Below are 26,799 nucleotides of genomic sequence, written 5' to 3' on the forward strand. Positions count from 1 at the left end.
TTTAGTACAAGCATCTATAGCAGACCTACACAGTCTGTTTTTGGTTACAATGTTTACTTTCGTTTCACATCTATACATTTCCCTAAATTTACATCTAAAATTTACATCTACATAACCGGTACAAACAGATGACGAGGGTCTTTTATTTAACTAGGGCAACTGAGAGTCTCCCTTTCTTCCATATGCTTCTAAATTGGCAAGTCTAATCAATACAACTATGTAAAAATAATAAAACATCATTGGTATTCAACTACATGCGATGAGGCGCAGACCGATAAGCGTATGACATCACGTACCGCGAGAGTTATTCGGAAGCACAGCTCTCGCGGTAGTTTGATATCATACGCCGATCGGTCTGCGCAGCGTCGAACACAGCTCGCAAACTATCAGCACTAAATAGTGGCCGGAATTAGATTTAGTATGTCCCATCTCTTTTAGTGCCCTGATAACAAAAACGGTACATACTTTAAAGGCATAGTTTAAGTGATCGAAATGGGATAAAGGCCTAAAACATTTGGAGTCTGTGCGGTAACCAAGCAGAACCGAAGCTGATGGGTGTCACGTGACGGGGGCGTGTTCACGAGCAAAGGCAACCAGGCCCGTGTCACGTGACGGGGGGAAATAGGGAGGCTCTTGTGTGTTTACATCAAGGCGCTCAACGGCAGCTGCTGCGGACCGTCTGCATATCAATGTTTCGTTTTCGTTTCACTGAAAACGAGTACGATCGTCGGTTCACGCGCTGCTAATCGGTCGCGGAATACCGCCGCGGTGTGTTAAAGAAAGCGCGCGTGCACTGCAGCTGTGATCCGTTTGTATTACATTGCTGGCGTCATGGACGAGCTCGCGGTGGAGGTGCGGGGAGCGAGCGGAGCTTTTTACAAGGTGCGGTTCTTTTATCGCGTTGTGCGTTTTTTGTGTGCGCTTAACTGTCAGGCCGGGTTCGAATATCGGTGAATATTCGAATACCGTGCAGTTGTTCGCGTGTGATTCTGCGGTAGGCCCGTTTGCTTTACAACGCCAGGCCTCGCGACGTGTGTTTGCTTGGTCAGCCGTTAATAAGCGTTTAGGATGGGGCGACATATTCTGCTATGGTGATTTTATAAATGCATACCAGTTTCTGTTTCGTAAATCCAGTTTATTCTGACGCAAGGGCTCGGATCTGCTGGATCTGTGTGTCCAGTGTCAATCAGTCCAATTAAAGGCGATAATTAATAATGTGATGTATAATCATAGTACAACGTCACTTTTGCATGTCGTGAGGATTGTCTGAAGGCATCAATGCTGAACCCTAAACTACATGCAAATGAAATGTTATGTCATTTCTCTGAGGCCATTGGCACTTAAATTTGTCCTAAATTGTATGGTTAATAAAATGCACCTGTTTTTAAGCATAAATGACAGCATTTTTGGATATGATGGGCACCACCAGGGTCTTCGTAGGCAACTCACTGGAATTTAAAACAGTGCCATCTAGTATTTACTGATTTCTTTTTTCCTGTTGCAGGCTTTTATTAAAGATGTTCATGAAAGTACAGTGACCGTGGCTTTTGAGAACAAGTAAGTTTCAACTTTATTACACACACACACACATACATTAAAGATGTAATGGTTTGCCATTTGAAAGGTAAAGTTCACCCTAATAATACAATTCTGTCATGTACTTACTCTCATGTTGTTACAAACCTGTATTAATGTCTTTGTTCTGATGAACAGGAAGAATGAACAAAGAAATTTATACAGGTTTGGAACAACATGAGAGTAAGTAAAATAGGACAAAATTTTCATTTTTGGGTGAACTATCCCTTTAAGAACAATGTTGGGGATTTACAACCGTACAGTATGCTGTGCTTTTACTTGTTTAAAATTATGGCTTAAGGTTATGCAAAAAACTCAAATGATTTTATGAATTCTGCATTTGCAGTTGGCAACCAGAACGGCAGATTCCCTTCCAGGAAGTTCGGTTTCCACCTCCAACTGGCTTTCAGAAAGAGATAAATGAGAGCGATGAAGTTGAGGTTGGTGCCATCACCATCCATAATTGAAAAAATAATATCGCACTTGTACATGAAAGTTTTTGTGGTATTTGCAACATTGTATGTCTGTCCCACAGGTGTACTCTAGGGCCAATGATAAGGAGCCCTGTGGATGGTGGCTAGCCAAAGTTCGGATGGTAAAAGGGGAGGTGAGCAGTTTGACAAGCAAGCACTTTTAGTGACTAACAATTGAGATACACATCATATGCAGAAGATTATTAGTCAAAGTTGTTTATGTAGAAATATGTAACCCATTTTTGGATTATTATATTTGTACACAAATAAGGGCGGTTTCCTAGACAGGGCTTAGACGGTTTCATCGGACGCACGTGATACACGTCTGTATCCGAACCTTACTTCCGGTTTCGTTTTTTAATGGTCAGTTGCTAAACTAAACTGATCTCTTAAACAAATGCCTCGTCGAAAATAACAAATGTTTTGGTTTCCTAGGTAATCTATTTGTTGTTTTTTGCTTGTTATATAAATTAACTACGTTTAAAGAACTTTGTTGTTATTTATTCTTAGCGGAGTTTACCGGAAGTTACGTGCGGGACGCAACAGCCGCTTGTTTATGTTGTTACTGCTGAAACCATAGATACTTGTCCCAGACTAAAATGCATGTTTGAGGTGGCTCGATTTAAAAACATCTTACACTGACTTATTTTAATGTATATCAAGGGCCATTGTTTTATCTCAAAGTGCACATCAAAAGTGTATGTTTGTAAAAACTACTTAAATGTCATAAAATAAAAAGGCCTAGTCTTTGATTAATGTATACCATGTCTGGGAAACTGCCCCATAAATGTTAAATGCTTAACATTTGAACAATATTTCATTTATTTCCTCTTATTTCCTAGTTTTACGTCATAGAATATGCGGCCTGTGATGCCACACTAAATGAAATAGTCACATTAGAGAGACTACGGCCAGTGAACCCCAACAAACTAACTTCAAAGAACACCTTTCTCAAAACCCGACTAGATGTTCCAGAAGACCTAAGACAAATGTAAGTTTTAATTAAATGATCGTTTATGCTTTGTTTTACACCAAGAATGCATCTTTGCAATGTTTTTTTTAACGTATGTACAGTAGCAGGATCATTGTGTGTGTGTGTTTGATAGGTGTGCGAAAGACTCTGCTCACAAAGACTTTAAAAAAGCGATCGGGGCGTTTAACGTCACATACGACTCGGACGAAAAGCAGCTGGTTATTTTGGTAAGTTGCAATGTTTGTGATCACTCAGAAAGAACACTGTAAAAACGTGTCCGTTTTATTAATTTGATAGTTTTTTTCCAGTCAGTTAATGAGGTCACAGCGAAGCGAATCGCGATGTTAAGCGACATGCACTTCAGGAGTTTGCGCACAAAGCTGACGTTGATGCAGAGAAATGAGGAAGCGACCAGACAGCTGGAGGTAAGGCATGGCCAACTCGTTCAATTTACAGCTAGTCGGCAAAGCCCGTAATACTCCTCAATGCAGGCAAGGCTGTGATTATTTTAACTAGTAATCTTGATTGAAGTTGTATAGCTTCAGTGGTCTATATCTTACTGTTGGATTGTCAGACAGCACATTTCTGGACATAAATACAAGGTTTGTTTTTAGATGCAGTCTATATTTAACAGGTGCAAAGGGGTATTGACTTGCATACATATGGACAGCTGTGATAGCCCATAGCCTTATCTAGGCAAAATCTGATACTTTGTTGATATGCAGAACTATATTTACAAATGCATAGGCATCGTATGGATATTGTCTTAGGTTTTCAAAATAGGTTTCAGTTTGGGATCTCATTTTATGCTATTTTTATATTCCATTGAATAATCGTTACCTGTAATAGTGCAAAAAGCCTTTACTGTAGTGGCATATAGCCAATGAAAATGTGCTTAAAAATGCCAGCTTCCTCACACGAATTAAATTTTTTTTTTTTGGTCTAAATAACATGCTAGTGGGATTGTAAAATGATTCAATGTAGTTTGTGTTTTGATAAAATCATCAATTTAAACTTATTTTAATAAAATTTAATGACTAATAGACACATTGTGTAACTCCGCCTCACATCACAGTCGCATGTAAGTCCATGTGTCCATGAAATATGTCAGAATAAAGGTTTCATTATCATCAAGTCTTATTTTTCTAGTTGTTCACCTCGCTTTCAGAGTCATTGAAACGCAGTTTGTTGTACTTATATCCAAGAAGCTTGGACTCAGCAAAGAATATATATTATGGAGATGACAATTTTCGGTATTCTACCATTAGAAACACGAAAATCTGTTGCGGGCGTTCAGAGTGTAACGACAGTCAGTTACAGTTGACATTTAACAGTTTTTTTTTGGTCAGATTTTAAGATTACATTTTAACCTGTTCATTAAAAACGGCTCCTGGTCTCCTTCCCTCTGTATAGCAGAGTTGCTATGCTAAGCTTGCAGGCTTCCCTAGAGAGGGTCTTTGCTTTCAGTAAGCTAACCATATTTGCATTTTATGTATCGGACCCTATCAGATCCACTGCGGATGCCTTTCATTGCTTGGCAGCCAGCCTCGTCTCGCATGACGTTATAAAGCCCAGGTGTGTGCTTGGCATTGAGCATCGTTGTGATCATGGCTAGTTTAACTTGTTACGTGATCACTTAATTTTTTTTATCCTGTTTTATGTGTTTTGCACAGGCGCAGCACACGTGCATGACGTTGCTTATTCCAGTGGTTGCCAAACTTTTTCAGCGTGCGGCCCCCATTGTGTACGGTGCATTCCTTCGCGGCCCACCAAAGAAAATTTGTGACAAAAAACATTCTAAAAAAAAAATTATATTAAATTATACAAAAAAGTAGTGCTTTTGGTTAGTAGCCTATTTTTTAGGTTTAATAATAAATTCATGATAAATTAATGTATTTCATAAAATGTCATAAAACTGGGGCCCCCCTGGCACCATCTCGCGGGCCCCCAGTTTGAAAACCACTGGCTTATTCGACCATTAAGTTTTATCGATTTAATTATTGTCGACTATGTTTTTTTTAAGGGGACATATCCGACTTTTTGCACGTTTAAGTGCTATAATTGGGTCCTCAGTGCTGATATCAACCTAGGAAATGTGAATAAAGAACAACCCAGTAACTTAGTTTTGGGTAAACCATGTGAAAATGGGTAATTTGAAATTTGGCTACCCTTGTGATGTCAGAAGGGGATAATACCGCCCCTAATCTGCACTATCCAATTATGGCACTGCCATTTAGTGCAGAGAGCAACTCATTTGCATTTAAAAGGGCACACCTAAAAGGTGGCAATTTTAACATGCTATAATAAATTATCTATATGGTATTTTGAGCTAAAACTTCACATATGTACTCTGGCGACTCCAAAGATTTGTTTGACCTCTTTAAAAAGATTAAAAGTTAAACTAAAAAACTGATTGTCCTACTAATAAAAAAAAAGGTCTGCACAGAATTAAAGAAAAATTTGCATTAAATAGCTTATTAATACAATATGCGATATGGTACATTAAGTTTTTATAACTGAATAAAAACATTTAAAAACTGATAATTATATAACCAACTTACATGTTTCACATTCTTTTTGGAAAATAAAGCATCACTCTGTCTCGCCAATATCTGCATTAAGCCAAAAATTTAAATTTAGTTGTTGCATATAATTAAACATTTACAGTATTTATATGGTATAATTTCTTTATATCTTTTTATCCACTTGTCCCTTAATGTTATAAATAATGCTTGTTATTGTCTTCCATAAAGTGGAATGTGTTCTGATCTATTAGCATTTTAAAAAGTGTTTTAGTACTTTATAGCCCTTCAATGAAACCTACCGTAATATCTGTGTGGACATGAATTATCCTGAGGCTTCTGGACACTGAATTTAAATATTAAAAGTAAACAAACTAAATGAAAATGCTTGCATTCACCATCTTTTTTGTGTCCAGAGCTCTCGACAACTGGCCTCGAGGTTTCATGAGCAGTTTGTGGTTCGTGATGATCTCATGGGACTGGCCATAGGCACCCATGGGGCGAATATCCAACAAGCCAGGAAGATTCCAGGGGTCACCACCATTGATCTAGATGAAGAAACGTGCACGTTTCACATCTACGGAGAGGTAACGGAATTCATTTCTTTTTCTGTCATTTCTGTTAAAAGTGATTTCATCTTTAAACTCTGCGTTCTTTTGTAATTGATTTCTGTAAATTCCAGGACCAGGAGGCTGTGCGGAAGGCTAGAAGCTACCTTGAATTTTCCGAAGATATTATCAAAGTTCCCAAAAATTTAGTCGGTAAGGACAAAAAATTTAAACCATGTTCTCTTTCACGGGCTACACCTGTTTTCTTGCTCTGTGGTGTTTGATATGAATCAGTCTATTATTGTGTTCCCGGCCTTCAGGCAAAGTCATTGGCAAGAGTGGGAAGCTGATTCAAGAGGTTGTGGATAAATCGGGAGTTGTTCGTGTTCGAGTGGAACCAGAAAATGACAAAAAGCCTTCTCCAGTAGAGGAGGTCAGTGTTTGTGTGTTTGTAGCTGAGCTCGCCTGCAGTATTCATGTGATAACACTGGGAAAATGCATGAATTCATTGTAATTGTGTGGAATGTGAAGTCTATTAATCAGTTTACAACTGCAGTACAGTATTAATTCTGTAGTATATTAAGATCATACAGATCAGTTAGGAAGCATAACTAAACTCTGTATATTTAAAATGTGTATTGTCTCAGTTTAGGTGTCCTGTTGTCAGTAAGGCTACTGTAAGCTGTATTATAAGCTGCAGATAAAACTACCCAACTTCATTGAAGCTTGAAAATGGCATTATCAAAGCTATTTCCTATAATGGAATAGTTTGCCCAAACAATAAATTCTCATAAATTATTTAACCTAATGCCATCCCAGACCTGTATGACTTTCTTTCTTTCAGCTGATCCCAAACAAACAATTTTAAAATCCATAAAATATGCATATATATAATTTGGGTTACTTTAATGATGGATGTATGTGCTTTTTGGATGTTTGCCATTTTAAGAATCATTATAGGAGGAAAGCACAACAGCATTTTAAAGTTTGTGTTTGACTGAACAAATGAAGTGATGTACCTTTGGGATGGCATGAGGGTGGGTAAATTATTCATATTTTTAAAGTATGACTTAAAGACAACATTATTTATTTTAAAATATCAACAATATATTTCATCTGTAAGGCTGCGAGTTTTTCATAATCAACAATTATTTCATTGATTAATCTGATAAAAAACAATGAATTTTATATTTAATTAGATTTTTCACTTAATAATAATAGCTAGATGTCATGTAGAGAAGTGTATCTTAAAAAGTGCAAAAGACACACATTGGGGCGGTTTCCCAGACAGGGATTAGCTTAAGCCAGGACTAGGTTTCAGTTTAATTGGGAAATATAACTATATTTAACAAATTTGCCTTACTAAAAACATTACTTGTGTGCATTCTGAAGCAAAACAAAGGGCACTGATGCATTTTAAGATATGTCAGTGCATGTTGTTTTCAGTTTGGACAGCTCTTACATTTATTTTAGTCTAGGACTAGTCTAATTCCTGTCCGGGAAACCGCACCATTGAGTTTTACAAATATAAACTTCAATTTGTATATATTAAGCCTTGAATAGATAGTTTTAATAAGTAGTCCAGTTTTTAAATAATAAAAGGTTGTTAAATGTGAAAATGTAAAAAAGCAGAACATATTGAGTTTTTGTGCAGCCATTTTGCCACAGATCAATAAACTCATAAACTTTAGACCTTGATGAGTTTTAATATTATTCATTAACAAATAAGACAGATTACATTATATGGCAGTGACGTGTTGTTAGAAAAACAAACAAAATATCTGGATTTCCTTACTTGAAAACAAATGTTTAGTTTGTGGTTCATAATTTATAATAGTAATGAAAACCCAACAACAGTAAAACCAATACAAACTCATTTAATATTTAATGAAGAAATGAAACCATTATTGACATGTGATTAGATCTGTCAGTGAAAATATAATCTTGATATATATAATATTAACTGAGTAAGGTCACGTCAAAAATTTCAACCAATGAGTAAAATCATCGATGCTTTTATGTTCCCCTGCTGGAAAAACCAGCATACCAGCAAGACCAACATATGTTATGTTTTGATGCTGGTATATGCTGGTTTTTCAGCAGGGTCCTTACTAGATTATGAGACTAGATTACTAGATTGTTTATTTAATCTTGATTTATAATGTTGTCTTGTAAAAAATCTAGGGGTGGGCATTTTTCAGTAATATAGTACTTGAATATTTAAGCTCATAAAAACAAAAAAATCGTTTATTTAAATTACATTAATTAAAAAATAAGTTTTTAAAGTTTTATGTATTTTTCATTTTGTCACAATTTCACAGAAGGTGTAAAATTAGGAAATAGCCACAACAAGCTAAGCTTGTATATTCTGTATTTATACATGTATTTTTAAGTTAAAAACATTGTAAAAATAAAGATCTTTTTAAAATTCTTAAAAATATAGTCTAGTACAGAAAAATGACGTAAAAACCCTGCACAGAAGGAAGTCCGAGTCAAATCCTTGGTTTCAAGTCGGTCGTTTTTCAGTACTGTTTGGTCTTACAGAAATTGTATTATACCAAATATTATACCCCAAGCAAAGTTTAAAGTTTGAGAACTTTCACTTTACATAAAGCTATCATCATGTAAACAGACTCAAGACACCAAGTGAGAGCCTGGAGCGAAAGATAAAACATAGGCTACATAACAGACTGCACAGTTGGCATATGAATATCTTTATTTAGTTTGACATGTTTTTGTGAAGAAATACAACCATATTTAGCCTACCTGCTCCAGTGAAAGCCGGTTTTTCTGACTACAATAATGCCAGCTGCTGACAAAACTTTACTCTGTGGTTATCCGGTAAGAACAACAGACTGATCTAACAAGAATATCTGAATTTAACATAATTTTACAAATAACATAAGCTGGCTTGATAACTTATTGCTGAGCTTGTGCAAAATTACGAGTTTAATTTAGTAACACTTTGTAAAAACTGAGCTATTGCTACTGTACAGTTGCAATAGCTCAGTTTTTGCAGTAATCCAGTTAATTTTCCACCGCATGTAAAAAAATGTTTGTTTCATTTCGTTTTCCACCTCGTTATTAACAAAATAAAGTCGGCTATTGAACAGGAAGCTTACAAATCTGTCATGTTGCGCTGATGCGGCAGAGCAGCACGTCTAAATAACAGATGAGCCGGTGGACAAAAACAGACACCCCGGCGTTTAAAGGTGGAGTCCACGATGTTTGAAAGCCAATGTTGATATTTGAAATCACCTAAACAAACACACCCCTACCCCAATAGAATCTGGACCTTCTGTTGATAGACCCGCCCCACACATACGCAACCAGGCAAGGATGTCGGTTAGTAGACACACTCCTTACTGCTGATTGGCTATAAGTGTGTTTTGGTAGTCGGCCCGTCTCCTTTTCCAAAGCGTTTTTCAAACATTGTGGACTCCGCCTTAAAACACTAAATACTTAAATTTGTCTGCAATCTGAATTGCCGAAATACATACAAATTAATTGTAATGTTTTTTTTTTACATTAAGTCTACATTAAGGGCATTAAACGAGCAGTAGCCTAACCCAGCAGTGGCACATTAAAAACAAACAAACATTAAATAGCAATTTTTTATTACAGTTTAGCTACGTTCATGCTGATTAAACATAGTTATACTACAGGGCTGTTAAATGCTTTATTCTGATTGTTTGAAAAATGTTCCACGGGTGTTAATATTTTTTCCTGTAAAACACACACCTGACTTGTCAAATGTCTTAAAATAAGCACCAGAGCAATGTTTGTGGTAACTCTGGTATAAGAGGAATAATTGACTTGGTCCTGTGAATTATTTCCACACCCACGCAAATAATTCAAACAACAAAGCGTTTTTTAGAAGTACCAAGTAAGGAATAATTGACAGTGGGCCATTGAATTATTCATTATTCAAAAATAATGCACACCCACGGTGTAATGGCACTCCACGTCACATTACTTTGCGATGCATTACCTCCTTGGGTGTGCAGTATTACTTACTTGGTACACTCTAAAAATGCTTTCAATTCGTCGTTGGGTCAAATTTAAACATTTTCTGTGTGAATTTAACCCAGAAGTTGGGTTCACTCCCTTTTTGAGAAGGTAGTCTCTACTAGGGCTGCACGATTAATCGTTTTTAAACCGAAATCGCGATGTGAATGGATGCGATTTTCGAATCGCAAGAAATGCGATTATATCGATTCAAAACTATTAAATATAACAATCATCTAGTACGCAGTTTTTGACAGTTCGCTTCATGCGCATTTTGTTTGATGCAGTTTAGACCAATAGAGTGCATGAACACTGAGGTGCTGACTACACGTCATCACACCATTTGGAAAACATGAGCGCGAGCAGCAGTTCAACTCCTCAACAAAGTGTACGGCCATATGATTTCCGCAATGCGGAAAACACGGACAGAATCGCGAAATGCATACAAATGGAATTAACTGCACAACGCGGAATGTCATGAAGTTGGCAGATTTTGGATTCAGTCATTTTAAAAACGCATTATAACTCATTAACCGGCAAATGAAAGGAAAGAAATGCGCGAAAACATTTCCCTTTGGTGTAATGTTGGACTTAAAGAAAGGTGTATATACGTCCGTTCCTCGTCATGCATCGCAAACAATGACAAGCGCCTCATCAGACTATAAGCAGGTTTCATTAAAGCCCGGAACACAGCAGACGAAACAGGTACATTATACTTTCTTGCACGCGCACATCTGCACCGCTTTGAATATTTACAGGCATGAGGGTTCATGAAGCGCGCACACAGAGAGCAGTCAGCACACGCGTGATCACTAAACTTAAGTTTTCTTTCTTGTCTAAGTGAACATAAACAGCTGGATGTTTATCAGTAGGCTATATTGAAGCAGAGCAGTTTAGCTGTCTTGTGTCTTAAAGTAACAGTAACCTGGTGCTTTCTGTGTCAGAAATGTTTATTACACACCAAAAATTAAAATCACTCCTCTTAACTGAACAAGCTTCTGCAGCTCCACATTTAAAATCCTACAGTGAGGACTGTGCAGTCTTTTATTTGTATTTTTTGCTTATGTTAAATCATAGATTCTAATAACTAATATATTTACATTTATTACAGATGCCTGAAAAATAAAACAAGATGAGTATAGTCTTATGATTAAAAGAAAAACTAAACATTTGCTTGTCAGATGCATTGTTGTAGTGACAGCCAAAATACATTGGCCTATATGTTATTTTAAATAAAACTTTCAAAAAAAAAAAATGTAAATTGTATTTTTTTTAATGTTCTTAGATTAAAAAAAAAGTTTGTCTGCAGAATAGCAAAGTCCTGCAGACAACTTGGTACAATGTTTAAGAGGTTTTAAATAAACAGTAGCACAGCATCTTTCTTTGGTGCTATTAAAACCATCACAACAAACCTGGATGTACCTCTTTTATTATATACTAATGAATCGCACTTTAAATCGCGAATCGCAATTTTGATCAGAAAAATCGCAATTAGATTTTTTCTCCGAATCGTGCAGCCCTAGTCTCTACTTGAAGTTATATATTCTGCATGTTTTAATTATTTTGAATTGGCCCTACTCCCTATTTGTGTCACCTTTGTAAAGCATTATTTATACTTTATGCAATTAATTTTTTTTCTACTTTTGCAACTACAGGGAATGGTGCCATTTGTGTTTGTGGGTACGAAAGAAAGCATCTCAAATGCTCATATTCTGCTGGACTATCATCTGAATTATCTGAAAGTAAGAATTAGTCTTTACCCTTTCTGGTTTACAGATTGTCCTCACAGCGTACATCTGCGCATATTAAGAATTTTACAGTTAAATGTTGCTTTTGGACATAGCTCATATCATCTCATATGCCCAAGATGAATTTATTTGTGTTGGTTTCACATGAATATTTGTTTGATGGGTTTGTTCAGGAGGTAGATCAGCTCCGAATGGAGAGACTGCAGATTGATGAGCAGCTCAGACAGATTGGTGGAGGCCCCAGGGCTCCTACAGGCAGACCTGAGAAAGAAAAACCCTTCGTGGCTGATAATGGAATGGGACCCTCGCGAGGTGGTAGCGTGAAGCCCTTCGGTCGTGGAGGGAGAGGGAGGCGGGGCCCAACACTGGCCTCAGGTATGACAGATCCAAAAAGAGCATCATACTCTCATAATACTTACTACATACTTTCAGAGTTACTTTTTTCACTACACAGCTGTTGTACAATAGGTTAATTGTTTAATAAATGAAGGTTTTCTGAATAAATTTTTCATAAAATGTGATCTGATCTCCATCTAAGTCAAGGGTATTGACAAACAAAATGTCTAAAAATAATTACACAAAAAATCTGATCATTCATGTCTTTATTGAGAACAACCAATAAACCTCATAGTGCTTGTGGAAAAGTATGTAAACCTTTGAGTTAATGACCTCAGAAAAGCTAATTGGAGTCAGGTTTTAGCACACCATGAGTCTTTCTTTGTAAGATAATATGTTTGGAGGTGTGCACTACAGCTACTTTAACTGATAGAAACCCCTCAAACTATTGAAGTTTGCCCTGCTCAAGAAGAACAAGCTTATGCGAGCCATGCCTCGCCAAAAGGAGCTTTCAGAGGAGCAACAATCAAGAATTGATGCTTGACATAGACCTGGAAAGGGTTACAAAGTTATAGAGGTAAAGAAACAACCCCAAAATGGCAGCCAAAGATTTGAAGGCATCCCTGGAAGATCTCTGTTCATGAGTCTACAATACGTAAAACACTGAACAAGCAGGGTGTCCACGGCAGGACACTACAAAGGAAGTCACTGCTTACTAAAAAGAGCATTGCTGCATGCCTGAAGTTTGCAAAAGAGCGCATTGACACTCCACAGCAGTATTGGCAAAATGTTTTGTGGAATGATGAAACTAAGATCAAACTATTTGGAAAATTCCTCCTCAACGATGTGCAAGTCTGATTCACAGCTACAGGAAGTGCCGGGTTGAGGTTATTGCTGCCAAGGGGGTCAAATTAGGTTTATTTATTCTAAGGGTTCACTTACTTTTCCACTGCCATTTTAAATGTTGAATGAGTGTGTTCAATATTTTTTGTGTATTATTTTTAGATGCATTAGTCAGTACCCTTGACTTCGATCAAGATCAGATCACATTTTATGACACATTTATTATATATATATATATGTAATCATATCTACCTTTTGTATTTGTCCCAGGCACCAACTCTGAAGCCTCTAATGCATCAGAGACCGAGTCTGACCACAGAGAAGAACTTAGCGACTGGTCCTTGGCCCCTACAGATGAGGAGTCCATGGGTTATCCCAAAAGGGCCCCAGATGGACGTAAAAGGGGCGGAGGACCCCGGGGTCGTGGGGGGAGAGGAAGAGGTGGATACAAAAGTCAGTAATGCAATCTATGAAGCTATTACTTCTCTCAAAACCTTAAAGGATTAGTCCATTTTCTTGGGGGACAGATCCAGGTGGTTTGCTCGCCACCATGTCATCCAAAGTGTTGATGTCGAGAGGAGGTTGTGTTTTTTGGGGAAAGCATTGCAGGATTTTTCTAGTTTTGATGGACTTTAATAGAACCCAACATTTAATACTTAACTCAACACTAAACATTTTTTTTCAACGGAGTTTCAAAGGACTCTAAACAATCCCAAACGAGGCATAAGGATCTTGTCTAGCGAAACGATTGTCATTTTTTACAAGGAAAATGAAAAGTGTACTTTTAAACCACAACTTTTCGTCTTGGTCCGGTCCAGCGCGACCTAACGTAAATGCGTAGTGACGTAGGGAGGTCACGTGTTACATATATAAAACGCACATTTGCGGACCATTGTAAACAATAAACTGACACAAAGACATTAATTAGTATCAGTTGACATACAACAACGTCGGAACGGTCCTCTTCCTCAACACTTGTAAACACTGGGGCGGAGTTTCGCGTTCGTCCTCTGTGACCTCTTGACGTGACGACGTATTGTGTCGGGTCGCGCTAGCACATCACGACCGGATCTAGACGAGAAGTTGTGCTTTAAAGGTGTATATTTGTCGTTTTTATTGTCAGAGGTGACGGTTGTTTTGCTAGATAAGACACTTATGTCTCGTTTGGGATTGTTTATAGTCCTTTGAAACTCCGTTGAAAAAAACTGTTATGTGTTGAGTTAAGTATTAAATGTTGAGTTCTATTAAAGTCCATTCAGATAGGAGGGATCCTGCGGTGTTTTCCTCGGGGAACATAATTTCTTCTCGACTGAACAAAGAAAGACATCGGCGTTTTGGATGACATGGTGGTGAGTGGATTGTCTGGATTTTTCTTTTAAGAAAATGGACTAATCCTTTAATATTGTTTTCGATAATTGTGATCCTGCCTGCGAAAACCCAGCTAAAATAATTTTTATGCTTCTAATGTCATAATTATATTAAATGGGAATACAGGTTAAAGTCTCACATAGAAGTATTGTTTTATATTAATTTATTTCTATATTTTGTGCAGCTGAAGACATGCACTGGAATGAGTCCCGCTCTCGCAGTTCGAGAGACACATTGCAGGTAATGTATCATTGAATCAGCTGATTCCACATGTATACTGTATGTTCTGTTTAACATTCTGTTTTAACTTTATCAGCTGTGAGTTTTGAATTTTATAACCAATTATTTAGTGTGAGTTGTTATTTCATGAATATAGATGTTGGAATTGCGTTAAGAATAAATAAACAACAATAAGGGAGAGTGATGTTAGCAGTTACTAATGATTAAGTTCTCATTAGTGAGGAAAACTTTTATCATAGTACTTATGCACTTGATTTGAGTTTCTGACATGAATAAACAGAAAATATGCTTATAAATGTGCATTTCAGCATCTGAATGTTTGAGCAAAACTCGTCTAGCCGCGCATCTGTTTAACCACAGATGATGACATCACCATTTGTTCTCAAATCACAAATATGTGACTCTGTGCTGTGTGCAATAGCTTCGCCTGTCACAAATATGTGACCATACAGCTCAAGCAGTTATTATTATACCATGCAATGTCACACAAGAAATACTTAATAGAGTTAATCAGTTTAAAAATAATTATTCCTTACTTTTAGGAATAGTAAAGGAATGAGAAATTCCCTGCATGTATTTCTGTCTGTGCTACCCATACCACAGAAATGTTGTTGTTTTGTGGTACTAAGTCAGTACATCTGCCACCCTGTGTGTTATATAGTGTGTTGATGGTGGTTAACCCATATTGACTTTAATTAATGTATACGTTTTTCTTAATAAAAAGCCTCCAATTGAGAACAAAAACATCTCCCGAAAGCTCTTTGTTTTAAGATATGTGTGAGGTTAGAATTGCTTAAAGGATAATTCCGGTATTTAACACTTTGAGTCTCATTTCTGGTTTGTTTTGGATGAACTGCAGTGTTGGACACGGAGGTTTTGACAATGGGTCGTGTCTTGACTTTTTGACTCGTCTAGAAGCGTCTCTTGACTGCTTCGGAATGGAAGTCAGTGGTCATGCACAAATTAAAACAACACTTAACGTTCATTTTCAAAACTGTGCTACTCACCGACTGGTTCGTGGTGTTCGTTGATGATTAAAAACAAGTAGTGTAGCGAAATACAATTTCTGTTGTGTTTTATTTGGCATTTTGTAAAATTCCTTTGACTTCTCTTGGAAGACTCATTGCTCGCTGATATATCACTCTGCCGCCGGAAACGGAAAAGGGGTCTGTTTAGTTGTAGTTTTTTCGCTCAGTTTCTCTCAGAAGAAATTTTTCCCATATTTGATGGCTCAGTGACCAGCTTTAGGTTTGAAGTTGAGCTCGATTGTGACTGTCTATATACGCTAGACACCGAGTTCCGTTCAGCGTCCTCGTACGACAAAGTGGTTGTCGCCATCAAGTGGTCGGGAGTGTGCTAACGCTTCAGACTCAAATATAGAGCGGAAGTATATACGCGGTTATGAGGTATCTGAGAAAATAGTTCCACTTTAGCAAATAACACAGATTGAAATCATACATTACGTCGATATATTTGTGTTTAATCATCAATGAACACCACGAACCAAAAAGTCACGACCCATTGTCAAAATGTCAGTGTCCATCACTGTAGTTCTTCCAAAACAATCCAAAAATTAGACTCAAAGTGTTAAATACCGGAATTATCCTTTAATGGTAGGACAATCCTTTATTGTTACTGAAGTCCAGTGCAGATGAGATATTTTGAGTATTTGTACTAAGCAAAATAAATAATTTAAACTCGTAAAATAATCCAGTTGTGCTTTTGTTCTTCAGATTCGCATTGACAGCAATAACGAGAGGAGTGTCCACACCAGCCGAGGATCTCAAAGTCAAGCAGGAGACAGTGGAGGAAACCGACAAAGGCCCGTCAAAGAGCGAGGAATGAAAAAAGAGAAGCAGGACGGCCCAGACAGCCAAGCTGTCGTGAATGGCATTTCGTAAAAAAACATGCCCCCCTAATCTCACTCAGCTCCACCAATCCAGATGCTTCTTCATTAGAGACACATTAGGCCAAAGAGAACCAGGTCAGTAGGGCTGTCGAGAGGCATGACAATAAAGCACACTTTGTAATTGTTAATGGTGGTATAAGACACGGTCTCTTGGTGTACGGTGTGTTGAATTTCGTAGTCTTCATCGATTAGAGAGACCGGTCTCTAAATCAGAACTGAAGCTACTTGTTTTCTAATTGACTTTCTAAATAACTACCTATGAAACTAACAGAAACTGTGGAAAAAAGATGCATCTCAAAAAATGAAAAAGTATATTTTCCAGCAATTGGTTTTTAAAGTTTTCGTTTTCCGCAATGTCCGAAAAAGAAACATGTTAGAGGATGAACTCAATCTCGCGGGGCCCAAGTTTATGCCACATCTCATGGCATACATTGTTTTTACACGCTTTGGTGTCCATGGTAACTCGAGCCCATTCTGATGTGAGGTCTTGGCCACATCATTAGCAAAAAATGAAATAAAAATAGCAAAAAGTATAAAAAAATCTGTTTAAAAAAAAGGTTGCTCTGTCTGATCTGTGCCTTTAACTAGAGTGGATAGTATCATAATTTGGATGTTAAAATCAGGGAAGAAAACAAGGACAACACCTGTTGAAACAACATTTGTTGCAATCTTAGCAGAAAACAAGAGGTGTTTTTTCTCTCTGTGCTGCATGTATTTCACAAACGTTTTGTATGTCTGAAAAGCAGGATTCCATCGAATCACTCGATTTATATTTTCTCACGGATGAATTGTGAGTAGTAAATGTATTAACCAAACTAAACTAGTACTCATGCATAGGAGGTGGTGAATATTTGGATGTCAAAAAATTGTAACCAACCACCCAGAGGTGAATATCGTTTCTAATGCAGCAATGTATTCAATCACCAAATTTAGCATATCTTTATATAGAACAGTTATTCATTTGTTAGAAGTTTTCTTTTTCGATTAGCATTAGTTTTACCTCCCATCTTCATAATAAATGACACGATGTGATTTAGCTAACAGTTTCTCACAAACAGGGTGGAAATGCTATTTCTTTCTCGCTCCATGCCGGCCACAGTAAACTGCCATCTCTCCTGCTGTATTGTTCAGCATCAGGTGTGAAGCACTTATATCAGATATCTGTAACTTTGTCTTTGTCCTAAAAATGGGCTGAAAATGTTCAACTGTGGGGTTGCATACTGTATATTATGTCATCCAGTCAGAGATTGTTGCTGTTCTTTTTAGATTGAACTTTAAATGTGCACTTATCATGTTTGTGTTCCTCTGCAAGTACTTTATAATCTATGAACCTATAATAAACTAGAATGTGATAAGACTTCCACAGCAGGTGAAACACGTGTATGCTGTCTACATAACTAAACTGAAGTTTAGGTATCTTCGCTAATTTTGAGTCTACTGTACTTTTGCAGCTGAATTCGCTTCGAGAGGATGAGACGGGAAATCCAATGTTAACTTTGATATGAATACCGTTTGTCTTATCTAAGTAGTGCTTGTGCATTAAACCTTAGTTTACATTTTGGAAAGACGCGATGCTGTTCCGAACCCACCATCCTTTTGAGATCTACTGTGATGTTTGCCATGGTAGTTTTTCCTGCTTTTATTTGACTGTACAGCAAGAAGGCGTCAGTTGTATCCTCTTTTACTCTCTTTTCTGCTCATGTTACTCTTGCTAGTCACCTGGCAGATAACCAGCTCTACCTGCTAAGCTTATCAACCAGTTTCAAAGTGATTTGCCTGAATCCATGTCCTGTAAAAACTGTTGGAAGACTTAACATCAACTCGTGACTTGTAGAGGATCCGCTCTATGGGTGTTGACGAACCACTTTTTCCGGCACCTCCTTGTGTGGCTCTTAAATTTAGCCTTCATGTCAAAATTAGGTGTTAAATGGTTTACGCTCAGTATTTTTACAACCTGCGCGTCTACGGCAGGCAGTAAACTGGCAAGATGGCGCAATTCACTGCAGTCTGTTCAAAAACGATCAGAATCTTTGAAGTGTCGCCAGACAGACTGTTTTCTAGGTATTTATTTTTTTGGAATGTATATGAAAATATGACAAATTGTAAAACCATCTCTTACACACGTCATAGGCTATCGCGATTTGAATAAGAGCTGAAAAAAAAACAACGAACATGAAATACTGTAGATACTTAACCGAGGTAGACTGACCTTGTATGTTACTGCACTTTGGGTAATAATTTCTTTGTACATAATAGCAGAACAGACTGGGTTTTATGTTGACATTGTTTGGTTATAGTGCAATATATTTTGTATGCAAGCAGTTTCAATAAATAAAGGTTGATCTTCCTCTGCAATCTGAAGTGTTTTTATTCCTCCAAGGCAAGTAGAAATTTTACATTCCATATGTGGTGATAAATCTACCGATCATTAAACTCGACGGCAGATTTAATTTGTTCTCCGAAGTACATTAACGTCAGCAAATTCCTCTTAACGTTAAATGTTTACTGTTGCTTGTTAAAATATAAAGAAACTCGGGAAAACACATCAGTCTTTTAATGAAAAGAGCATCAATGAGCAATAATCCTTTCATTTGCAGCTGTTGCTCATTTCACCACTTGGTGGAGCTCTTCAGCTGTCCAAAACTATGAAGTAATGAGTGTTGAATGGCAGTAAGTCAGTGTTCATAATAGGGTTGAGCATGCATACCAAAGCAAACACTGTTCGCTGAACGGTGACTTCACATAAAACCATAGCAAAACAGCATCAATAATATTAACTATATAACTACAAAGAGCTTAAAACACTTTTTATTAACACGTTATGTGTCACATCAGCTCATATTCTCTGACCAAACTTATTCCAAAATAAGGGCTTATGGGCATTTCTCGGAGCATTATGTACATTGATACATTTAAGTTAATTCCACTTGATTTTTTTTAGTTCATGCATTTTGTAAGTTAATAAGTTAAATTAACTAAAATTAAATTATGGATCCAAAAAGCTAAATTTAAAGGTGCCATAGAATAAAAAAAACTGTATTTACCTATGCATAAATGAATAATAAGAGCTATGTGCATGGTAATAACCTATCGTGAGCCTCAAACGTGTTTGTTTCCTCATTTTTATGTAAACTTTGTGCATGCAAAAGACTGCTGGAAAACAGGCCAATCTCAACATAACACTAACTGACGTTACAGTAAAGATGTACGCCCCAACATTAATTTTTTCTGGTCCCATTTTTAAACCCTAGTTAGTGTGTAATGTTGCTATAATAGCATAAATAATACCTGTAAAATTATGAAGCTTAAAGTTTACTGCCAGGCGATTATATTTTCTTTAACAGAATTTGCTTTTTAAAGCCTACAGTGAACGGGCGGTTTGGACTACAGTCCTCTACTTCCTGCATTAAAGGAATAGTTTACTCATTTTCAATATTAAAATATGTTATTACCTTAATTAAGAAGTGTTGATACATCCCTCTATCATCTGTGTGCGTGCACGTAAGCGCTGGGGCGCGCTGCGGCGCTTCGATGGCATTTGGCTTGGCCCCATTCATTCAATGGTACCATTTAGAGATAAAGTTAGAAGTGACCAAACACATCAACGTTTTTCCTATTTAAGATGAGTAGTTATACGAGCAAGTTTGGTGGTACGGGGTGAAACGTAGCGCTTTTCTGGGCGGATTTGGAAGAGGAGCTACATTTTGTGGCGTAATAGCACTTTTGGGAGTCCGCTCCCCTTCTCACTCTCATAATGGGAGAGGGAGGGTGTTACTGCGCCGAGTCGAAGTCACTTCTTTATCTCTGATTGGTACCATTAAATGAATGGGGCTAAGCTAAATGCTATCGAAGCGTCGCAGCGCGCTCCAGCGCTTACGTGCACGCACACAGATGATAGAGGGATGTATCAATAATTCTTAATTAAGGTAATAACATATTTTAATATTGAAAATGAGTAGACTATTCCTTTAATGATGTCAATAGAACTGTTTTTTTAACTAAACTCCGCCCACAGGAATACGTCAGTCGGCAGATAAACTAACGGAAAGCTAAGGTGCTGTCGAATCACAACACACTAAACAAACTACACAATCAGAACTCGTTTAAAATTTCTGAAGAAAGGAATTTTTTACAGCCCGTTTTGAGGACAGTGAAAACAGCAGTATACACATGTAAATTGTGTGAAAATACCATGTTTTTTAACACGTGAAACATGAACACATGTTATTGCGCACTGTCAACACAATCAAAGCTTCAAAAACACAAAAAGAACGGGAGCTTTAAATTACACATTAAAATTAAGTTGTTAAAATGCTAAAAACAAAGTTTTGACTGGGTTAGCGCTATATGCTAATTAATGCTATGCTAGCATTTAGGCTGAAGTTCTATTCTTGACGTTACAGTTACGTTTTGCAGGTCCATACTGAAAAAAATACAAACTTACCACTCAGAAACGTCCATTTAAACATCCAAACAATTAGTTGTTCCTCGAAATCTGTATGATACAGGCTCAAACATTTGAGGTGTGTTTACTAATGTGAGCTACTGGCATTAGCGTCAGGGCTCAACATTATTATTCATGACCCTTCCAAATAGGGCAAAAATTGACAATTTCAAGGACATCTCTTAGGGTTGAAAATGGGCATGTAATGGATAATTGGATTATGGATAACATTTTTGGATTTTTTTGCACTTAATAAAGTCACATACCTTCTATGTAAATATCAAAGAACAATTTAGAACACATTATTTCAATGCATTCTTTGGCACTTTTAAATAATGTTTAGTCATGATTACAACATTAGGGCTTACAGTGACTAGAAAAGTTTGACAAATAAAAAGTAATGCACTGTAGTATAATATAATAGTACCATAAAATGCATTTTGTGAAATAATTTTTTTTCAAACATTTTCAATTAAAGGATACTAAGGAAAGTTAGATTACACATTCTGAAAAAAACTTAATGGTGCTTAAAAAAAATAACTTCAGCTTTCTTTAAAAGTTTTTTTAAGTATGAGAAATGCTAGTGGTGATGCTTGTCTTGAAAGTCAATTCATTCAAACTACTATTTAAAGTTTTCACACAAAAAAGTTGACCATAACTTAACATATTAAGTTAAACAATTTCAACTTGTTAAAGGGACAGTAAGTAGGGTTTTAAGTGTTTTATTAATAAAAAGCAATGTCTTTACTCATAAATATGTCCTCGTTGGTGTCAAATGACCTCTGCCAGTGATCTGACTTTTCTTTTGTTAGCTAGAATTTCTTCTCTTTATTAACATTGATAAACTATAATAGCAGAGAGGGACAAAAAGGACTAGCCTACCAACGCGTTTCCACAACGCCTTTTCATTCAGAACATGTGAACCAGCTTATACCAGTCCCTCCAGAAAAACGTGATTGTGCGATCGCGCGATATATTGCATAATCAGCCAAAGTCCGCATATTTATGCGGGGCTGCATTTTTTTCCAAATATGACGCACTTTCGACGCATTAATTACATATTTCCGTGCACAAAATACGCGGGGCTTGCATGATTTCATAATCTCCGCATTTTCGTAGCAAAAAGTCACATATATATTAGCAGAAAGTCGAAAAATGTTGCATTTACTTCCCAAAAGCGCAGCCGTGTCCTCTATTGCCATGGGAACGTTATGAAGTGACGTGATTATGTGATGTGAACATCATTGCAGCTTTTGCAAGTTTCCACAGTTTTTGCAAGTTCCGCAATTTTCGCGAATTCCCGCAATTCCATCGCATAAGTATCCCGCCTATTCCATCGCATTTTTTAAGAAAACGTGCTGCAAAATCAAGGATTTTCACCCGCAACAATCACAAAAAAACTCAGCGTTTTTCTGGAAGGACTGTTACAAAAAAGTGTTTTAATTTAAAGTAAGTGTTGATGCTGCCTTAAAATTTGTAGTTAATTCAATGTGAAAATATTAAGTTTTACATTTTTTAAAACTAATATTTTTAAGTTGAATTAACACCATTTAATTTTTTTTAGTATAAATGTTAACTGCATCTTTAGGAATTAAGGATCTGTGTTGTCCACTGATCCTCTTCTGCTATTGGCGGTGTAACTGGAAAGCAAAATGTGTGCGTTTTGGTCCCGCATCATTGGATTTTCACAAGAGCTGACAGAAATTCAGCTGCACTGCCTTTTCACAGGAGTAAAGGGCCAATTACCTCCGACCCCAAACAAAGTCTGTTGGAGCCCTTAACCTGGAATCCATGCCATCATCTACTGAATGTATCTACCAGACTGACCCAGTTTCTTTTCCTCTACAATGGCAGGAAAGCACAGAGAGTGACCTGAGATGGTCTCTCTCTTCCCCTGTGCGGTCATTAATAAATTCATGGGAAATTAATGACAACGCTTAAAATTATGCCTGCAGTACTATTTAATTAGTGCATAATGAGAAAAGCGGTACATCTATCATAGCCTTCTTCCAGTCAAGTGGTTTAATCTATTGTTAAATTGTGGCGAGGGGATCTAACAATGGTGAAAGTGCAAATTACAAAAAATATGTTTAATATCTAAGAAATGTAAGCATTTATGTGGTGCATGTAATAGTGTAACCATTCTGAGATAAACATTATGTTCTCATCTTGTTTTTTGATAGGATGGACCAGACTTTATTTGTATGATGTGAAAAGAACAGCGTGTTTTAAAGATGCACTGAGCAAACAGTCTGTGTCCTCCACGCTCATTTTAAACCCCCACCACCATTGTCTGGGTCTCCTGTGACTCATTTCTCTGTTGCCTCTGGCTTTGTGAGAGTCGTGTTGGACTCATGCATGTGGTAGAGGAGAGATTCAAGGGCCACACACTGAGCTTGCTGTCAAACCACACACTTTTGTGTCATCAGTCTGGCTTTAATATCATCGGCTGTACGCCATCAAATAAAGAAGTCTTTATTACAGCTCGACACAACATAGCTAAATGGTTATTCAACAGAAACTGTCATTTGTGACTTACACAATTAACAGGAAAATTAGGTTGTTTAATGTTAAAAAGCTGGATGTGCGAACTAGATACTGTTTCTGTCAAAAGGAAACTAATTAAATTGGGTTTCAAGTTACAAAATTAATAGCTTAATTTGAAATTCAAATATCTATCTTTTTCACTAGAAATTTATGATCCGAATCAATTTTATCTTACTTTATCAGTCTCATAATCAACCATATGTCAGTTTTGCATTTCATGTTGTAGATGAATCTTAATTTTTTTGAAAATCATTCAATTTCATTCCAGTTGTAAGAAAAATCGTTTCCGGGTCCAAGCCTTTACTCACTTCTTTTGAAACTAATATTAGCACTCTTTATTCATATCAAACATTTAAGCTAAGCTTTTACAAACTCATGCTGTACACTACAGTCTTCAGGCTCACAGTGTCCCGGACACAATATCTTAATAATTCATAAAAGAGAAATTACTTTCTGTCCATTTGGGATTTTGGTATGTAAATAAAGATTAGGACCGTGATTTTTCAGTAGTTTTACAGCACTCTGTGAATGTATATTAGTATAGTTCGTTGTTTGCTTTAGGCATCAGATAGATAGGTGCGCATGATGTCAGAAATAAATCATAAAACTGTACCTCTTCTCTTGCAGGGGTGGTACCCTAAAGGGGGTCGCACACCGGATGCGCAGCTCAGCGCCGTTCTAAAAAAATCAAACACATTGTTTTCTATGAGTATATGCACACCGGCGCCGACAGGTGATGCGTGTCCAGCCCAGCTACGACTCAGGAAGTTGCCACAGAGTGCCACTCACATAGTTTAACATTAAATAACATCATATTTGTCCCAATTCATTAACGATAAACATTGGCTGCTAACGTATATTTTGCATTTTGAAGTGGACGCTGTCTGACGAAGCTCACGCTATTTAATGTGCATTTCCGATTTACGATACCTTCGAGTTGTCCTAAACGCGGCACTGAGCTGCACGTCCGGTGTGCAACCCCCCCACTTAAGGTTCTGTTTTGTACCTTTCAGTATGGATGCTTCGATCATCGGACGTAGATCGGTATCGGTCGATCATCGCATTAAATTACTCAATCAGTACTCGCAAAATTTCTCACGAACAGATCTTTTTATTTGTACTTTTGTCGTCATAGGGCTCCTGAATGTGGATGCAATTTGAGACCATTTTTTAAAGTGCACCTATTTCACTGCTTAAAAGCAATGTTATTTTGTGTATTTGGTATAATAGAATACGTTTGCGTGGTTTATGGTTAAAAACACATTATTTTCCACATACCGTACATTTTTGTAGCTCTAGTTTTCACTCTCTTTCTGAAACGCATGTATTTGAAAAGCTCCCGAAAATGTGACGCTCCTTACCATGTTTGAAAGATTCGCTCACAATGCAATGCTAACAGGAGTTAACATACAGGCTGAGTCCGAAGCGGGAGGAATTATGATAATGTTTGTCTTGTCTACATCACCAATCCAAGAAAGTAAACTGTTGCCTACAATCTGTGTGTTTGTTGTAGTCCAAGAAAAGAGATTTACGTTGGAGATGATAACTCGCGTCATCGTTAACTTTGGGGTTTGTACCTTTTGCATATTGTTAAGATGTACTAATACACAGTAACACACGTAAGGTAATGGAAATGTAAAAATGTGAATGGGACAATAGGTGCCCTTTAAACAGTGCAAGCATTTTTACATCACGTTGCTCATGTGCGACATGCAGATTTGGATTTCTCTCTCTCTGCTTTTTACGGAAATGTGTTTACCTTCTATGAGGACTAGGGATGCACCGAATATTCGGCCACCGAAAATTTTCGTTCGAAAATGGCCCAAAAGAGCATTTTCGGTTTTTAGCCGAAAGACTTTTATCACCAAAACAATACGTCCTAAATGTTGTGATGAAGCAAAGCAAAACCGCAACCTGCACATGCTTGTCTGAAGCGACATCTGTGGTGTGGACGTATTTAACTACAAAAAGGCGCAAAAGTGAGCAGCTTTTTGAGGCACATGCGGTTGAATGTGTCAGACGTGATTCATCAGAACTCTTTGATGTGTAAAGTTTAGAGAGAGTTGCGCTAATGTGTCTCATACTGTCCATTAACATACATTTGGCGAATAACGCAATGAAAAACATCATAACAAACATAAAATCTTTCTGTTCTTGACAGGGCACATAGAAACAAAATGATCTCCACGGTATTCTTTTTCTAATAAAACATTTGTTTATGTCTTAAGTGTATGTATAGAGAGTCAACAACCAGTTTGTGCTTATTTGGTCTTAAAGAGACAGTAAGCTCAGTTTACCTACTTACAGTAAGTCTGTGTCCTTAATGTTAATCAAACAACCCAAGACAAAAAGAAAATCACTTCTGTAGCTTTAAAAATAATAATTCTATTTAATTTATACAATAAAGACAGTGTTATCATTCATTTAGTTCGATTTCTGTACCTAATCCTAATTTCTGACCTTACTTAATGTGCAACTTTGTTCTTTGTTATAAATGTTTGCAATTTCTTTATTTGTTCTTCGATTTTTTTCCCACCCCTTTTTTCTGATCCGAAAAATAATCCGATCCGTGCCTCAACAACTGTAATGTGATCTGAACCGTGAGTTTTGGGATCTGTCACACACCCCTAGTAAATTTAGTACACAGTGATAGCCATAAATGCAATGGTACTAATAATTGGCATAATAATTTCTTTCGGTGTTTCCGGTTTTCGGCCTTGGTTTCTTTTTTTTAGATTTCGGCTAAGAATTTTCATTCCGGTCTTAACATGCAGCGTGACGCATCTTCATCAAATAGCGTGTACTAACACGGTAGATATACATGCGATATCAGTACAGATCAAAGATCTTTCTCATGTCTTAAAGCTACAGTAACCTAATTTGTTTGTAAATAATATTAAAGAGAAAATCACTCTCTGCTTGTGACTGGAGAACTGTTTTATTTTATAAGAATGCGTGTATATTTTTTATTCATACACTGAAGATTGTGCAGTGTTTTATTTTTAGTACTTTTTACAGACATGAGCCTTTTTAAAGACATATTAAATTGCTTTTTGTAGAAGGAATATTTGTTGTGCTTATTAACATCTGTGGTATTACTTAGACCTAGAAAAAGAGTTAAAGTTACAGGCATCAAAGAGCTTGCATATCTGCTTGAAGAATCTGTATCGGGCATCAGTATCGGCCGATCATGACGACAAGAAATCTGTACTCGGTATCGACTTGAAAAATCATGATCGGAGCATCCATACTTTCAGGTATACAA

General features: G+C 37.0%; 1 protein-coding gene across 2 annotated transcripts; it reads left to right on the plus strand.

Annotated features, from left to right (window-relative positions):
- Positions 1–587: 587 nt before the first annotated feature.
- Positions 588–18,898, plus strand: fmr1 (fragile X messenger ribonucleoprotein 1). Of its 2 annotated transcripts, none has more exons than XM_055177946.2 (15): positions 588–882; positions 1,505–1,557; positions 1,922–2,015; positions 2,111–2,182; positions 2,891–3,039; positions 3,155–3,248; positions 3,330–3,446; positions 5,960–6,130; positions 6,226–6,304; positions 6,412–6,524; positions 11,755–11,841; positions 12,021–12,222; positions 13,297–13,467; positions 14,579–14,634; positions 16,368–18,898. In XM_055177946.2, exons 1-15 carry the CDS (start codon positions 832–834, stop codon positions 16,533–16,535), a joined length of 1,677 nt encoding a protein of 558 aa, XP_055033921.1. In that variant the 5' UTR covers positions 588–831; the 3' UTR covers positions 16,536–18,898. The 2 variants fall into 2 exon arrangements, with proteins under 2 accessions (XP_055033921.1, XP_055033920.1); XM_055177945.2 differs by having other exon boundaries at positions 592–882; positions 13,297–13,479.
- Positions 18,899–26,799: the final 7,901 nt, after the last annotated feature.

The sequence above is a fragment of the Misgurnus anguillicaudatus genome, chromosome 16 (genome assembly GCF_027580225.2).
Source record: "Misgurnus anguillicaudatus chromosome 16, ASM2758022v2, whole genome shotgun sequence".
NCBI lineage: Eukaryota > Metazoa > Chordata > Actinopteri > Cypriniformes > Cobitidae > Misgurnus > Misgurnus anguillicaudatus.

Excerpts from the sequence above, each read along its gene's own strand:
- fmr1 (XM_055177945.2), top strand. The coding sequence starts at position 832 with ATGGACGAGCTCGCGGTGGAGGTGCGGGGAGCGAGCGGAGCTTTTTAC. Across the intron at positions 2,016-2,110 it reads ATGAGAGCGATGAAGTTGAG|GTGTACTCTAGGGCCAATGA; the intron begins GTTGGTGCCATC and ends TCTGTCCCACAG. Across the intron at positions 6,305-6,411 it reads AGTTCCCAAAAATTTAGTCG|GCAAAGTCATTGGCAAGAGT; the intron begins GTAAGGACAAAA and ends CCCGGCCTTCAG.